The 18,371-nt window shown below is 42.6% G+C and overlaps 1 protein-coding gene across 2 annotated transcripts in view; it reads left to right on the top strand.

Annotated features, from left to right (window-relative positions):
• The first annotated feature begins 5,632 nt into the window (after positions 1-5,632).
• The window catches only part of LOC137437017 (sphingolipid delta(4)-desaturase/C4-monooxygenase DES2-like), a 29,971-nt gene continuing 17,232 nt past the window's right edge, over positions 5,633-18,371 (top strand). Inside the window, exon 1 of one of the 2 annotated variants that reach the window (XM_068131323.2) lies at positions 5,633-5,849. In XM_068131323.2, coding sequence (XP_067987424.2) covers positions 5,768-5,849 — 82 coding nt within the window. In that variant the 5' untranslated portion in view covers positions 5,633-5,767. The remainder of the gene's footprint in view (positions 5,850-18,371) is intronic. The other variant, XM_068131326.2, reaches the window with a different exon arrangement.

Raw genomic sequence — 18,371 nt, 5'->3', positions numbered from 1 at the left:
GCGCATTTGTGCACGCTATGGCGATTTCTTTACCAAACTCCGCAAGCCGTTCGCTTTGGACCAAACCATTTCATGTAAATAGAGGGGGGGGATTGTCACCGTACTCGCAAGCCGTTCGCTTTGGACCAAACCATTTCATGTAAATAGAGGGGGGGGGGATATAATTTTAGATATAGATATAGTACGGGCATGCCCTAGTAATATTAACAGCAATAATAATATTAGTACCATTTGGCAACAATAAAACGAATGTATAATCCCCGCCCTGGTCCAATCAGACCTGGCTTGGTGAAAGGTAAATTAATGTTGAAGCAGTAGAGCAAAAGCGTTAACAAAAGCTACATCAAACATGCATGCGGCATGGTGTGGTATTTCATTGGTCTGGAGACTAGAGCTGTTGAGACAGAGCAGCAGAGGAAGACAAGGAAGTTAAAGAACTCACTTGACACGTGATCCTGGTCGTTGCCGCTTTGGACATACACAGTGATATATCTAGATTTGATCGACGTAATTACATAACAAACGTCCAACAGTTACACCCCTCCATCCCTTGGGCGGTCTCCACGAGACACTTGGGCGGTCGTTACGAGTGCATATTAAACGTCATTATACAAGACAAGAGATGCACGCAGCAGCAACACCGTAACACGGATTTATTTACTGTGCGAGGTGATAGAAATAGAAATTAGGAAAAAACGTAAATCCGGATGAAAAAGGAGTTTGTAAACATCGACCTGACACATTGACACGTAGAACGGAGTTTAAACTGTAAAACGTGGTTCTGAAAGTTTCTTCTCGTAACCTCACGAGTTCGTTGTATTATAATTTACATACAATAAACAAATGGAGCATGAAAACATTTATTTGAGCATGTCATTTGGCACCCCATGCACTTCACGCCTGGTGCGGTCGCCCCCACCACCCCATCAATACACCACTGTATATGTATATATACATATACAGACTTTTTTTTTTCTTTTTTTTTTTTTTGTATACAAGATCGAGGCTCGTGAAAGAGCGAACATTAATCACACAGAAAGACAAACCGACACATAAAACATATAACATCGGGAGCGGTAGACAAGATGGGGAGAGAGGGGGAAGGACACAAACACAACATTTGAGAGCAGGGACCGAGAGACATGGAGACATCGAGAGATCTGAGAGAGGGCGAGGGCTTTGGGGGGGGGGGGGGCATGGGAAGGGGGCGGTGGGAGAGGTATAAAACATATGGACACTGCCAGGACTTCCAGGAAAGAAGTTGGAATTTCAAACAAGGTGGATCTGGGGTGAATTAGCGGGGGTAGAAAAGATCAAGGTTTTGGATGGGGGAAGATAAGAGATGGTGGTGAACAGCTGTTTTAAAGACCTGGAGGGAGGAGTGGGATTGAAGGGAGTGAGGGAGTTTGTTCCAGAGGCGGGAGAAAAGAGGAATGAAAGAGTGAAGGTGAGCAGAGAGCCGAGATTTCGGCAGTTTAACCATCAGAGGGTTGCTGGCAGATCTTGTGCGACCTGTAGGAATATTTGGGGGACAGAGCACAGAGAGAGCTGGGGGTGCAAGGCCGGAGAGGAGTCGGTAGAAGACAGAAAGACCACCTACCTGTCTGCGGTGAGTGAGTGAAAGGCCCTCAGAGATAGCTTCATCGCGGGAGATTCCAATAATTCTGAAAGCTTTGGTTTCAACAGCGTGAAGCCGAGCTAGGTGTGAGGCAGGAGCACCGGCCCATAGGGGAGAACAGTATTCCATTGAGCTGCGGATGAAAGCCTTGTATGTGGTGAGGAGCTCAGGTGTGCCGAGGAAGGACTTCGCACGACGGAGGATGCCCAGTCGGCGACTGGCTTTGGAGGCCAGCTTGGAAATGTGGTTTTCCCAAGAAAGATCATGGCAGATAGTGAGACCCAAAATCTTGAGCAACAGAACTTCTTGGAGAGGATTGTTGAGAAAGTAGATGGGAGGGTTATGGGAGGGACTTGGCATTTAATATGGAATTTTTTTTTTTCTTGACTTGGGTTTACTTTCTTAACTCAGTATATCAATCTGGTGAATTTCTTTTACACTTTGGTGATTTATTTGTTTAAAGAACCATGTCACCGATTGTCTGTCACAGCAAGAAGTCAACAACAGGATTATATCACAGGTGGCGTGGCAAAATGTACGGACAGGTGCATTTGATGATTGGCTTCACAGTCGGGTATACAAGGGTTGTTGCGTTCTGTATTAGTGGAAAACAACTGCTGCACTTCTCCAAAGGTTATTGCCGCATCCTCTGGAGATGGTCCATCAACTCGACAATGCTGTTTGTCATGGAGTGGTGGCTTTACGAAATTACGGCATGAAACAGCGTGCTATTGCTCGGCAGTATGGCATCACTCAAGGTCAGGTGTCAAAGATCCTGAAATGAAATGCTCAGAGGGGTGTCCCTACTCCAATACCGAGGCCAGGACGTCCCCGCAGAACCACAAGGAGGGATGATCGCCAGCTGCACCGATTAGTCCGCAATGGCTGTACCAAGTCAGCTAATCGGCTTATGGCTGAGTGGCAGCAACTGACAAATGTGCCTGTATCCAGAAGGCTAGTCAACCAACGACTGGTTCAAGCAGGCTATCGTGCCAGGCGTCCCCTGAGAAAGCCACGCCTGACCAGACAACACCGCCAGCGCCGATTGCAGTGGGCCAGAGAGCACCGTCAATGGCAGCCAGGGCACTGGAATCATGTGATCTTCAGTGACGAGTCTAGATTTCTGGTCTATCGTCAAGATGGCCGCATCCGAGTGCGCAGACAAGTGCATGAAGCCTACAACGAAGATTGTATAGTGCCAAGAGTCCAAGCTGGAGGTGGTGGGGTGACTGTTTGGGCTGCTTTTCATGCAGGGGGAAAAAATTGACCTGGTTGTTCTGAATGGAAACCTGAACCAGTTCAAGTACAGGGCCATTCTGGAAGAAACATTGCTTCCATTTGCTCGTGCAGCCTTTCGAGGAAACTTTGTCTTCCAAGATGACAATGCACGGCCTCATCGTGCTCGCATGATCCAACACTTTCTTTTGACCGTGGTGTAGAGCATATGGAGTGGCCTGCCATGTCCCCGGATATGAATCCGATAGAGAACTTGTGGGCAGAATTAACGCGTCAAATCGACCACTTGGACTAGCAGCCGACCTCTGTGCGTGAATTGCAGCAGGCTATTGTCACTGCATGGCAAGCGATTCCTGTCCAAACCTTGGCAAATCTCGTGAACAGCATGCCTCAACGTGTACGTGCTCTCCTGAATGCTCGTGGGGGTTACACGAAGTACTGAACTGTAATTTTACTGTCCGTAATCCGAGTCGTAATTTAACTTTTGTTTTTGTTAAAAAAATTTTTTGGCTAATGTGCAAAATAAAGAGATACTTCTGGAAAACGTACAGAAGTTTAACACAGTACTGTCCATGAATTGCGTTCGATATCAGTTTACATCACTTTCAAGGATCAATTTATTTGTTTCGAAATGTCAAATGTGGTTTTTGTTTCTTTTAAAGGTGACATTAACAAAATCTAGAATAATTTCAACATAATTCCAATGAACTTTTGGTTCTAAGATATCTTGAAAAGTAAGTTCAACCCCACAAAAAAATATTCCATATTAAATGCCAAGTCTGTATATATATACATATATATACATATATATACATATATATACATATATACATATATATACATATATACATATATATATATATATATATATATATATATATATATATATATATATATATATACATATACATACATACATATATACATATACATACATACATACATATATATATATATATATATATATATATATATATATATATATATATATATATATATATATATATATATATTGTAACGAATATGAGAAGTGTAACGGTTTTGGAGAAGTGTAACAATTTTGGGAGAAAGTGTAACGAATGTGAAAAGTATGGTTTTGTTGTGTGTAACACCCTCGTAATGTAAATAATGGTCGCAGCCGTCCTCCTAGTTAATTCCATGAAACTTACACACAGGCCACGATATATCTTTTTAAATAGTTTATTTCCTTATTCTATGTAGGCTAAATATGTGTTTCCCACTAGATTGACTCTGCATTGCATCAAACGAAATAAAGCGTAGGCCCCTCCGATGATCCATGAAAGCTCAAGTGCCAGGGATTCCCCCACTTGAGCTTTCACAGCAAACGTTTATTGCAGTACTGAACTGATGAGCAAAGTGACGGCGCCTTACCTGCAGCTGCTGACCGGTTTTCGCCATTTGCGGCCATTAAGAACAAGGGGAGTGGCTAGAGAAGACGGGTCGCCCCCCTCGTCATAGGGGGGAGGAGTAAGGCGGCCCCGCTCATCCAACCCAGAACAAGGGGTTTGGCTAAGAGAGGGCGGAGCGGGAACCCCCGAGAAAGTGCACGAAGGTTCGGGGAGGAAACCAATATAAGTCGCCGCGGGACGCACTCCACTCTCTTGCCCTCCAGCTCTTGCTCCTCTTGCTCTTGCGTCCTCCAAGCTCTTGCTTTGACCCCGTCCTCTTGCTTGCTGTCCCTCGTTGTTGCTGGAGAGAAGGAAGACGCCTGAACGAGCAGGTGTGTGCGAGCCATCGTGCGACCAGCTGCGCTGCAGCTAAGGGGGCAGCTAAGGGGCCACAGGCCACGAACAGGACGCGCCAGGCAGCAATCGACGCTGGACCCTCCATTGCCTCCCAAAAACAACCATCCATCCTCAAGCTATACCTGCCTGCAATATCCCCCGTGTAAGTGTGAACGTCGTCTGTCCTAATCGTTGTCCTGGGGTTAAGTAAATAGACTAGTATAAGCTAACGATGCACTGTGTGACTGCTTCTTCCAGTTCCATCCATTGCTTGTAAATAATTTTGATCGCTCCTTCCATTCGCTGAATATAACCGATTGCTCTCGTTGCTCTGGCTTGTGAAAATACATAATAAATCCTGTTATTCCTCCGTACTCTGTCTTCTTCTCTCTTCCTTCTCGTTCGGTCGCTTTAGAGGTTTCCAAATTGAATATCTGTGGTGCGATCTGTTCAACGTTTGGGGAGTCGGGCCAATCGGGGATCCTGTAACGGTCGCGGTAATACACCACTGCTCGGTCAATATAACATCTAAACCGCGATCCGTAACAATATATATATATATATATATATATATATATATATATATATATATATATATATATATATATATATATATATACAGTGTATATATATATATACAGTGTATATATATATATATATATATATATATATATATATATATACATATATATATATATACATACACACAAACACACATGTATAAGCACACACACACGTATATAAACAACACACACACACACACACACACACACACACACACACACACACACACACACACACACACACACACACTGAAAGTTTTACAGAATCCAAATCTTTATAAATAAAGAATATTTTCCATCGACTGTGCCACAAGGTTTCGTTATGGAGGTTTTCTTGCACTTTTCTGATCCTTGATTTGTCATCGTAATTGTACGGGTGGTGGTGGTAGACGTAGACAGGTTTACCCGCCTCTCGGACCTCGCCTCGTTTATTCATGAGATGCGCACCTGTTCCCTCCCCCAACGCTGATAACGAGGCGACGCGCTATACCTGGTCGCTTTTTGTGAACTCGGCGTTCAGAGAGTGCTCCGTAAGCGGCGACACCGAACCATCCATTCGACCTTGCCTACTCGGACCGGGGCCATACTCGTCCCGCGCAGACAAAATGGGCAACAGCGTGACCCGCGACGACTTTGAATGGGTGTACACGGACCAGCCGCACACGCAGCGCCGTCGGGAGATTCTTGGTGAGAGCGATAAGTTGTTTAAAAAAAATACAAAAGGTAACGTACCCAGGTAAGTCCATGGCAATCCGACACCTGACACTTAATTATCTATCGATACACACTTGTTACAAAATGTTAAATCCGACGCTTCGCACTCCCTCCTCCACGTCGCTCTCCCTCTTTCTCTGTACGCCCTGCAGGTGACCTTCCTTGACCTTTATTTTATTCCAGTCTTTTCCCAAATACAACTCACTCATCTACCGTTTATATATATTCCCTACCGTCTATATCTCTACCGTCTATATCTCTACCGTCTATATCTCTACCGTCTATATCTCTACCGTCTATATCTCTACCGTCTATATCTCTACCGTCTATATCTCTACCGTCTATATCCCTACCGTCTATATCCCTACCGTATATATCCCTACCGTATATATCTCTACCGTATATCTCTCTACCGTCTATCTCTACCGTCTATAGCTCTACCGTCTATATAACTACCGTCTATATCTCTACCGTCTATATCTCTACCGTCTATATCTCTACCGTCTATATCTCTACCGTCTATATCGCTACCGTCTATATATATCTACCGTTTATATATCTACCGTTTATATCACTACCGTCTATATCTCTACCGTCTATATCTCTACCGTCTATATCTCTACCGTCTATATCCCTACCGTCTATATCTCTACCGTCTATATCTCTACCGTCTATATATCTACCGTCTATATCTCTACCGTCTATATCACTACCGTCTATATATCTACCGTCTATATCTATACCGTCTATATCGCTACCGTCTATATATCTACCGTGTATATATCTACCGTTTATATATCTACCGTTTATATATCTACCGTTTATATCTCTACCGTTTATATATCTACCGTCTATATCTCTACCGTTTATATATCTACCGTCTATATCTCTACCGTCTATATCTCTACCGTCTATATCTCTACCGTCTATATCCCTACCGTCTATATAACTACCGTCTATATCTCTACCGTCTTTATCTCTACCGTCTTTATCACTACCGTCTATATCTCTACCGTCTATATCTCTACCGTCTATATCTCTACCTTCTATATCTCTACCGTATATCTCTCTACCGTCTATATCTCTACCGTATATCTCTCTACCGTCTATATCTCTACCGTCTATAGCTCTACCGTCTATAGCTCTACCGTCTATATATCTACCGTCTATATCTCTACCGTCTATAGCCCTACCGTCTATAGCTCTACCGTCTATATCTCTACCGTCTATATCTCTACCGTCTATATCGCTACCGTCTATATCGCTACCGTCTATATCGCTACCGTCTATATCTCTACCGTCTATATATCTACCGTTTATATATCTACCGTTTATATCACTACCGTCTATATCTCTACCGTCTATATCTCTACCGTCTATATCTCTACCGTCTATATCCCTACCGTCTATATCTCTACCGTCTATATCTCTACCGTCTATATCTCTACCGTCTATATCTCTACCGTCTATATCACTACCGTATATATATCTACCGTCTATATATCTACCGTCTACATCTATACCGTCTATATCTCTACCGTCTATATATCTACCGTGTATATATCTACCGTTTATATATCTACCGTTTATATATCTACCGTTTATATATCTACCGTTTATATATCTACCGTTTATATATCTACCGTTTATATATCTACCGTTTATATATCTACCGTTTATATATCTACCGTCTATATCTCTACCGTTTATATATCTACCGTCTATATCTCTACCGTTTATATATCTACCGTCTATATCTCTACCGTTTATATCTCTACCGTTTATATCTCTACCGTCTACGGTCTATCTCCCCTCACTCTTCTGTTTCTCTTCCTCCGTTCTCTCCCTTTTTCTCACTTCTCGCCTCTTTTTCGCTTTTGTTTCAATGCCTCCCGTGTGTACGTAATAAACAACGTCGTTGTATTTTGTATGTCGTGGTGTTCATTGGTTGTTGTTAAAAGTACATTACTCGTGTAAAAGCTATATGGGTAAGGGTAAGCATTTCTACCATGCTTTTACAGTTAGTGTCGTAAAAAAACTTCTTTTTTTTATCACAGGTACACCTCCACCTCCACCTCCACCTCCCTCTCCCTCCTCCGCCCACCCCGACCAACCCAAAACACGGACTGACAATCTGATGAGGGATATTCAAAACGCTCTTGAAACGAAATAGGCCAACTTGTGTTTCCCCCAAAAACACCATTTTTAAAATACCGAACGAGTTTAATTATTTTATTAATGTAATGAGTAAGAATAAAATGATTTATGGTGAAAAATAAAAACTTCGTATTTTTTTTTTCAAGCATAAATTTGTTCCGATAGGTCTTTGAACGCCCACGTACCCTCGTTTAATGGTGTGCAAACTACGTAACCTCGTTTAAGGGTGTTCAAACTACGTGACCTTGTTTAAGGGTGTGCAAACTACATGACCTCGTTTAAGGGTGTTCAAACTATGTGACCTTGTTTAAGGGTGTTCAAACTACGTGACCTTGTTTAAGGGTGTGCAAACTACATAACCTCGTTTAAGGGTGTTCAAACTACGTGACCTTGTTTAAGGGTGTGCAAACTACGTGACCTTGTTTAAGGGTGTTCAAACTACGTGACTAAGGGTGTGCAAATGACGTGACCTTGTTTAAGGGTGTTCCAACTACGTAACCTCGTTTAAGGGTGTTCAAACTACGTCACCTTGTTTAAGGGTGTGCAAACTACGTGACCTTGTTTAAGGGTGTGCAAACTGTGACCTTAAGGGTGTGCAAACGGCGTGACCTTGTTTAAGGGTGTGCAAACTGTGACCTCGCTTAAGGGTGTTCAAACTACGTGACCTTGTTTAAGGGTGTTCAAACTACGTAACCCCGTTTAAGGGTGTTCAAACAACATAACCCTGTTTAAGGGTGTTCAAACTACGTAACCCTGTTTAAGGGTGTTCAAACTACGTGACCACGTTTAAGGGCGTGCAAACTACGTGGCCTTGTTTAAGGGTGTGCAAACAACGTGACCTTGTTAAAGGGTGTGAAAACTGTGACCTTGTTTTAGGGTGTGCATATTACGTGACCTTGTTTAAGGGTGTGCATATTACGTGACCTTGTTTAAGGGTGTGAAAACTACGTGACCTTGTTTAAGGGTGTGCAAATTACATGACCTTGTTTAAGGGTGTGAAAACTACCTGACCTTGTTTAAGGGTGTGAAAACTACCTGACCTTGTGTAAGGGTGTGCAAACTGTGACCTTAAGGGTGTTCAAACAACATGACCTTGTTTAAGGGTGTGCAAACTACGTGACCTTAAGGGTGGGCAAACGACGTGACCTTGTTAAATGGTGTGCATATTACATGACCTTGTTTAAGGGTGTGAAAACTACGTGACCTTAAGGGTGTGTAAACTACGTGACTTTAAGGGTGTGCAAACTACATGACCTTGTTTAAGGGTGTGAAAACTACATGACCTTGTTTAAGGGTGTGAAAACTACATGACCTTGTTTAAGGGTGTGCAAACTACATGACCTTGTTTAAGGGTGTGCAAACTATGTGACCTTAAGGGTGTGCAAACGACGTGACCTTGTTAAATGGTGTGAAAACTGTGACCTTGTTTAAGGGTGTGCAAACTATGACCTTAAGGGTGTGCAAACGACGACCTTGTTTAAGGGTGTGCAAACTACGTGACATTGTTTAAGGGTGTTCAAACAACATGACCTGGTTTAAGGGTGTGCAAACGACGTGACCTTGTTAAAGGTTGTGCAAACAACGTGACCTTGTTTAAGGGTGTGCAAACAACGTGACCTTGTTTAAGGGTGTGCAAACTACGTGACCTTGTTTAAGGGTGTTCAAACAACATGACCTGGTTTAAGGGTGTGCAAACTACGTGACCTTAAGGGTGTGCAAACGACGTGACCTTGTTAAAGGTTGTGCAAACAACGTGACCTTGTTTAAGGTTGTGCAAACAACGTGACCTTGTTTAAGGGTGTTCAAACTACGTGACCTTGTTTAAGGGTGTTCAAACAGCGTGACCTTGTTTAAGGGTGTGCAAACTTCGTGAACTTGTTTAAGGGCATGCAAACTATGTGATCTTAAGGGTGTGCAAACTACGTGACCTTAAGGGTGTGCAAAGTACGTGACCTTGTTTAAGGGTGTGCAAACAACGTGACCTTGTTTAAGGGTGTTTAAACCACAGGATCTTTTTGGGGAGGTGGGGAAGGGGATGGTGGTGATCTGTGAAGCCCTCCTCTCCTGGAGTTGACGATTTACAAATGAGATAAAATTTAAGGACGGATTGAGACATTTTCATTATTGGAATATCTCAAAGGTACAAAGGTATGCCCATGTATTCCACACGGAGGATAATAGTACGTCAGGGGGAAATAAACGAAAGAAGCCTCTGTCATACTTGATCTTTTGTCTGACAGGTTAACAAACGACAATAAACGGGAATTGTGGGAATGGGAATGTCGTGAAATAAACAAGGACGTGATTGTATCGCTCATTGGGAACAAAGACGCATATCCTACAGGTGCTTTCGCAGGTAGGAAGCCTTCACTGTTCGTGTGGAAAGATAACTTTCTGGCAGGTGGGAGGGCAGCAAAGAGCTTTTATATCCTCGTATACCCCTGTCCAAGGGCATTGGATAACCTGGCAGACATGAAGTTACATCACAATCCACCAATGTCCAAAAACCTGTCTCCTCCAAGGAGGAAAGGTTTAGAGGGTCAAAGTACAATGGAAAAGATAATTTTATTACCTTGTGCGTGAAGCGAAAAGCGGAGTTAAGAAATTGGTTCACTTTGTTCGTCTGTCCACAACCGTCAGTTTGAGAAACTACTTAATTTCAATTTAATGTTGTATTTTCAACATGAATTGGAAAGCAAACCTGTAGCAGTAATTTGGCTCTCAATTCGGAAAATTGGACACCTCTCATCCAGTGCGTAGAAAGCAGAGTAGCAAGGATTTTTTTTTACTGTCTGGCAATCAAACGGAATTGAAAGTGATTCCAAACAGGAAACTATTCCAGGATAGTTTTCTGGGGTTTTTTTTTTTTTTTTTTTTTTTTTTTTTTGAGGACGTCATAATGGACACAAGCAACTGGCACGAAAAACGAATGAAATGTGTTGAATAAAGTGATGTAAAAGCCTCTGCATCAACAGCTATAAAGTTCCAAAGATTTTTTTTTTATACATCCTTTAAAATCTTTATTTTTTTCGATTTAATATATATACTTGGAAAATGTAGAATAGTCAGGGCCCTCAGGGATATTTTGGTTCAAATTTTTCCAAAAGCATCAAATTTGGCGCAGATGTTGCCCATACCATACTCTTTCGATTTTTGACGGGCGCCAAGGGCGGTATGATCCGGGGACCATACCGGTCCATCCCGCCATGTCACCTGACCTATGACGTCATAATTAGGATATGCATCCAATCACATGGCGTACTATAAGTGGTCAAAGTTCAAAATGAATCGATCGAAAAATGAAGGCAGGGATCCATTTTTAAGGTTTTCATAAAATCCAATATGGCCGCCAGGTCACATGACCTATGACGTCATTTATGACATGTATACAATCATGTATACATGAACCCGGATCATGATCGCACAAAAATTAAACACAAGGATATGGCATACAGTTCATAAAACATCAAAATCCGTACCTTTGTAATTAGACTGATGAACTGCATATGCCTGAAAATTAGGAAATAGACATGTAAATATTTCCTCTAATTGTCAAAAATAAGGTCAGAGTTCGATTACCCAACCCAGAAACATAAAATGTTGAACCTCGCGTAAATCTTGACAAAAAACTCAAAAACCGACATGTTTGACTCAAAAATGACCTTTAAGATGACCTTGAGGGTTGACCTTGACCTCGAATCATCAAAATAACATCATAATTGGATTCCTCGACCTCGAAAACCCCTGAAAAGTGGTATCATACATGATTCCAACCCTTTTGGTTATTTAACTGATTTTCCTCTAATCCGGGTGGCGGCCATTTCGTATTTCGCCAATATGGGCCCCCCGGGGGGGGGGGCGCCCGTCTTGGCGCCCGTCAAAAATCGAAAGAGTATGGCATGGGCAACATCTGGGCCAAATTTGGTGCTTTTGGAAGAATTTGAAACAAACGGCCCCAAAATATCGCTAAGGGCCCTGACTAGAACACAAAATCGCGTTTTTAGCACTTTCAAAACCCTTCCGTTTAGCAGTACTTGTACAAAATATTACGGCATTTTACATCATCACAACCAATCAGATTTGCCATTCAATCTCTCAGACAAAATTGCGGCTCGTAGGAAACGTAGATTGTGCTCGGAAACACGAGGTAAGAGTTTAAAAGACCATTCCCACGTGCTTTTTCTCAAGCCTGCATGGGGTAAGGTGTTCTAGGAACTCTAGTTAAACGATATTTCAATTCCTGAGCATCATTTCACAGGTATCTATTCCTGTTTAAATCTGCATTATTGTCTTATATTTTTGCTATTGTGAATCCGGCCACACCAGCAATGAATCACAGGAGACATAAAAGCTTGGTATGTTAAACCAAAGTAAATATCCAGCACATTACAGTGCTTACTACTTCAAGGATTTTTTTGTGTACATGACTGAGGCTTGTGGAAGAAAAAAGTGAGAGATCAAGGGGTGGGGTGGGGGGGGGGGGAGGGGTGGTGCACGTGGGTGTGAACAAACTCCATACAAGCTGAATGAAACAGCAAGAAAAAGAAAGGGGAAAGTAGGGATGAAGTAGAAAAGGAACAAACTAGCAAACAAAAATGGTGAGGGAGCAGGGGAGAAAAAAATCACAATAACCTGGAAAAAGGAGTACTTCGGAATTGGGTAATTTGGGGTAGACAATGTCTTGGGTATGGATACCTTAGGTAGTGGTGAACAGCTGTCTTTTGCAGTCCCGGAGGGAAGAATGGAACTGAACAGACTGGACACGATGGTACAGCTGGAAAACAGAGGAACGAAAGAGTGGAGATGAGCAGTGATTCTGGATTTTTGGAGTTACGTCAGAAGAGGGTTTCTGACAGACCATGTCCTCTCTGTGGAAACCTGTGGGTGGGCGACAGAGCACGATTAAAGCAGAGGGTGCAGCAAGAAGAAAAAGGAGGTGGTAGAATACAGAAGCCATCGACCTGTCTGCGGTGTGAAAGTAACAGGCACACGCAGCTTTGTCGTGTGAGATCCCAGTGATTTTGAGGGCCCGGCTTTCCACAGCATCAAGAAGGGCAAGATGTGAGGCAGGGCCGCCAGCCCAAAGAGAGGAGCAATACTCTATCAAAGTGTGAATGAAGGCCTTGCACGTTGTCAAATGTTCGGATTGGCCAAGAAGAGACCTTGCACGACAAAGGATGCTCAATTGGTGGCTGGCTTTGGAGGCCATCTTGGAAATATGGACTGCCCAAGAAGATTATGGCTGATGCTGAGGCCCAAAAGTTTGAGTTTGAGAGTGACTTAATCTTCAAGTGGTTCAGAGGGTTTACCAGATGGTCCTTTTGGAGAATGTTTAGGATTTGGTGGGGTTGAAAGACATATTCCAATTGTTGAACCAGCTCCTGATTCTATCAAGGTCTTCAGAGGGGGGAGGGGCTGCTGCCTACCTCTCTGAAGGATGGGAAATTATACGGCAGAGGGAGGAACCATCAACAAAGCGATCGGCAGGATTTTTACATGGAATCAAAGATCATTGATGAAGATGAGGCGCAAGACTGGTCCCAAGATACTGCCTTGGGCTACTCCAGCCTTGACAGAGAGGAGAAGAGAGGATCCTGTTAAGAGTCCTGTTAAGTAAGATACGGGAGTGGAGGAAATCTTTGATCCACGAGGCGTGGGCTTGGATGCCATAAGCAGATAGTTTGGAGATTGAGGCGTGGTGCCAGACTGTATTGAGTGCTCGAGATATATCCAGATTGACGGCTGTGATCTCCTGTCTGATATTGAGGGCTTCAATCCATTCTTGAGAGAGTTGAAGCAGCATGTCCATGGTAGAATGACCAGGTCTGAAACTGAACTGATGATCGGATATCAAGCCATTGTAGAAAAGGAAGGATTTCATATCAACTGCGATGACAGATTCCATAATCTTGCTGATGATTAGAAGTAAGCTGATAGGGCTATAGTTAAGAGGATCCATTTTTGCACCATGTTTGGGTATTGAAATGATGTTTGTTTACTTTCAGGCAGCTTGAAACTGACCCAGAGGGAATGATCGAGTGAACAGAGCAAGAGGGTGAGCCAGAGCAGAAAAGCAAGTCTTTTCAGACACATGCACTGATGCTGTATGTCTAGGTTTGCCAGAAACCTCTCCACATTCTCAAGTGGGAAAGACAACATATTCAGGAGCAGTTGGGTATGAGAGCATAGGGTCGATGTAGGGAGTGAAGGGTTGGGTACACAAGATTTGGAAGTACACACAGAATTGAAGCATTCACCTTCTCATGTGGAGAGTCAAATGTGGTGCCATTTGAAGTGGAGGTGGGGGTGAAGGGGAGCATACACCAGAGACAGACTTGACAAGGCACCATCACGTCTTTGAAGGAGACAGGCCTTGCGAGGTTGTCCAGATTTTTTTTTTCTGGCTCTCCTGAGTGAACACATGTTGTGGCCTTTGTGGAATGATCTGAGGTTATCTTCGGTCAAATTCTCGTTCCAAAAAGAGAAGGTTAGACATTTGAAGGCAACTGCCTCGCCACAGGATTCACTGTACCAGGGGTGAGAAGATAGGTATGATAACTCCAGATGAGATGGTTAAATCTGTACATGAGGGAAAGCAAGCTTGGGTAGAAGGATTCCCAGGCAGTATTAATATCAGGAAAGGTGAAAATGAAGGACCAGCCTTGACATGAGCAGGTAGCTTACAGTACCTGCCAGTTAACTTGGATGAACTGCTACACCTTTTTGTGCTGATGTAGCTCTCTGACAAAAACCAGAGATGGAAACTCACACAAGCACATGATCAGATGAACCTATTGGAGCAGAAGAGGAACAGGAGTCATTAGTAGGAAAATTCGTCATTACCAAGTCCAGATGGGGAGGATGTGCCATTGGGAGAAATTCATGTCAGAAAATTCCCTGATTGGGTGACAGAAGTCATTTGCTGCAATGCGATGGCTGGCAGAAGAGGTACCAACACACCCAGCCAATTGGCAAGGTGGCAGTTGAAATCGCCACATACGAGGAAGAGAGAGTTGGGATGGATGGTTACAAGATGGTCCATGTTGGCAGAGAGGGAGATACAAATGGAGCCGTCCCTGTTAAGAGGATGGTGGACAACACGCGGACAAACAGGAGGAGGTGGTTGCGAAGGGGAAATCGCAGGCAAAGGTACCCCTGTGGGTTCAGAAGGGGGTATGGGAGGGGGGGGGAGGTGGCAGCATACGGTGAGTGGGAAGTGGAGTTCATGACATAAATTGCTATTAGAAAGACGTACATAGTTATTTTCTCATTTGTCTGTTTTTTTAAATCTCTCTAATCAAACCTGTTTTTATCCACTTTGAAACCTTCGTTTAAATCAAACTGGTTTTCCAGCAATTCTCTGTAGCCGTACCTGTCGGTTTACTTAGCGCGTCATTGACCTTACACCACACCCATCACTGGCACCACACCCGAGATTTTTTAGGAGTGTAACAGATAGGTATGAAAATGTTTGCCTTCACAGGTTGCGACACATGATCTAAGTAGACCTAAAGGACATTGCAGTTTCAGTTGTTCTTTATGAGATTTTGATCATGGTTTGCTTCTCACTTGGCATGAATTACATATGAGAAATAACGTTGAGAGGTGAAAAGTTGCCTTCTTAAAGGCCAAGACTTACTGTTTCATTGTTATTACAAAGTTATCTTGTCGGAATAATTGCTAAATGATGACATACACACATACACACAAACCCTTCAAGGGTACTTAAATTGGGTACACGCACAATTCTGGATGAAGACTACTCTGGTCGATACCTCAGACTTGAGACTTCCCTCATTGGGCACCTGTATACATACATATATACAGTCCCTATAGAAAGTTGAAACCCCCCTTCAAATTTTTCACATTTTGTTGCATTATAACCTAAACTTAAATTGCATTAAATCAGACTTTTTCCACCTTTATTTACACATCGTAACCCACGACTTCAAAGTGAAAAACAAATTCTACAAATTTCAGAAAATGAATTAAAAATACAAAACTAGAATATCTTGGTTGGATATTATCAATTACAGCTATAAGTCTGTTGAGATAGGTCTCTACCAACTTTGCACACCTTGATTGGGCAATATTTGCCCATTCTGTACAAAACTGTTCAAGCTCAGTCAAGTTGCGTGAGGAGCGATGATGGACAGCAATATTCAAATCATGCCACACATTTTCGATTGGATTTAGGTCGGGGCGCAGACTGGGCCACTCAAGGACATTTCTCTTTTTGTTCCTTAGCCACTCCAGTGTAGCTTTGGCTGTGTGCTTCGGATTGTTGTCATGCTGAAAGGTGAATTTCCATCCATCAACTTTCTTGCTGAGGACGGAAGTTTTTCCTCTCGGATTTTTCTGTGTTTTGCTTCATTCATTTTCCCTTCTACGACAAATGCCCTAGTCCCTGCTAATGAGAAACATCCCCATTGCATGATGCTGCCACCACCATGCTCCATAGTAGGGATGGTGTTCTTTGGGGGATGTGCTGTGTTGGGTTCGTGCCAAACGTAACGGTTTGCCTTTACGCCAAAAAGTTTCATCTTGGTTTTGCCAGACCACAAAACTTTTTGCCACATGGCTCCAGAATCTCCAGAGTGGATTTTTTGCATACCTCACATGGGACTCAAGGTGGGCTTTTTTGAGTTATGGCTTCCTTCTTGAAACCCTACCGTACAAGCCAGACTTGTGGAGTGCTTGGCATATTGTTGTCACATGCACAAGGTGGCCAGTCTTTGCCAAAAAGGCCTGCAGCTCTTTCAAAGTTGCCATTGGCCTCTTGGTGGCCTCTCTGATCAGTATTCTCCTTGCTTGGTCATCCAGTTTGGAGGTGCAGCCTGATCTAGGCAGGGTCTTGGTGGTACCATACGCCTTCCACTTCTTAATGATTGTCTTGACTGTGCTCCAAGGGATATTCCAGGCCTTTGAAATATTTTTATACCCATCCCCTGATCTGTGCGTTTCCACAACTTTATCCTGGAGGTCTTTTGAAAGCTCCTTGGTGCTCATGGTTGAGTCTTTGCTGTGAAATGCACTACCCAGCAGAGGAAACCTACATGAACAACTGATATTAATCTGAAATAATCAGAATCATTACAATTTAATACAGGTGGAGGCCAATGGTGTGTCATTTTGAAGGTGATTGGTTATACCTGAGCTAATTTAAAATTGCTATTATAAGGGGATCAACATTTATCCAACCCAGATATTCTAGTTTTGTATATTTAATTAATTTCCTAAAATTTGTAGAATTTGGTTTTCACTTGGAAGTTGTGAGTTACGATGTGTAAATAAAGGTGGAAAAAGTCTGATTTAATACAATTAAATTTCCGGCCACAAGGCAACAAAAGGTGAAAAATTTGAAAGGGGGTGTAGACTTTCTATAGGCACTGTATATGGTCCTGAAAGAAAGGGTGGGGGGAAGGGGTCCAGTAAGCACTTGGTCCAGCATGGATGTGCCCATCTTGTAGAAGTCCTTGCCCTGCTCATATAAGTCTCTTGTTCACTGACACTTTCATCTTTTATTCTCTTCTGAACGAAGATGCATTGTTTACTGTCCTGTGGACTTTTCATTTGGAAAAGGTCAAACGTCCTGAGCAGACTCACCTTTCCTGCAGCTTTATCCATTCCTACTACATGAAATAAGGCAATTGTATGTATGTACATCTGAAAAATCATAGAAAAAAAAATCACACCTGTGCCCAAAGGAAGCGGTTCAGTTTGGTATTTTTAACTCTTAGATGCAGGCATCAAAAATCCTACATAAATGCAGCCATTGGGCCTCGGAGGCCCAACAGATGAATGTATTCGTGTAATGTTTTTTATTATTTACATTTTTTTTATAGATTGTTTTTCTTTCATATCCTTTTTCAATCCAACTCGATGCTCATGGATGTGTATTTGCTCAGAAAATGTGAATCATTGATCCTATTAGTAGTGGGGCAGCTTAGGTAGTGGATGGGGACATGCCGGATAAAAGCACCAAAATTTTATCAGGCAATCTTCAGGGTCCCAGGTATGATTCTATAACCGGCGCCAAGCGATACGACCACTGTTATTTGGAATTTTTTATTATTTGTGATTTTTTTTTTTGAAGATTTTGGGGAAAAAAAATGTTTTGGGTTTTTGGAAAAGAAATGGTTTTATTGCAGAAATGAGAATCTTTTCCGAACATTTTGGTGTAATTGTTTTTAAAATCGAACATCTAGAAGTAGGTGTCTCGGGTGCATTTCCTCAATTTGGAAATGGTTCTTGCAGAGTTTTGTGGTTCTTGCACAAGGATACCAATGAGGTCTGACTTCTTTCCTTGGCGCAGTTTTCCTCTTTCAGATAGAGAAA

The sequence above is a fragment of the Myxine glutinosa genome, chromosome 11 (genome assembly GCF_964187855.1).
Source record: "Myxine glutinosa chromosome 11, kmMyxGlut1.1, whole genome shotgun sequence".
Lineage (NCBI taxonomy): Eukaryota > Metazoa > Chordata > Myxini > Myxiniformes > Myxinidae > Myxine > Myxine glutinosa.
The sequence above is the reverse complement of the archived record's forward strand: the minus strand, read 5'-3'. Positions and strand labels throughout refer to the sequence as shown.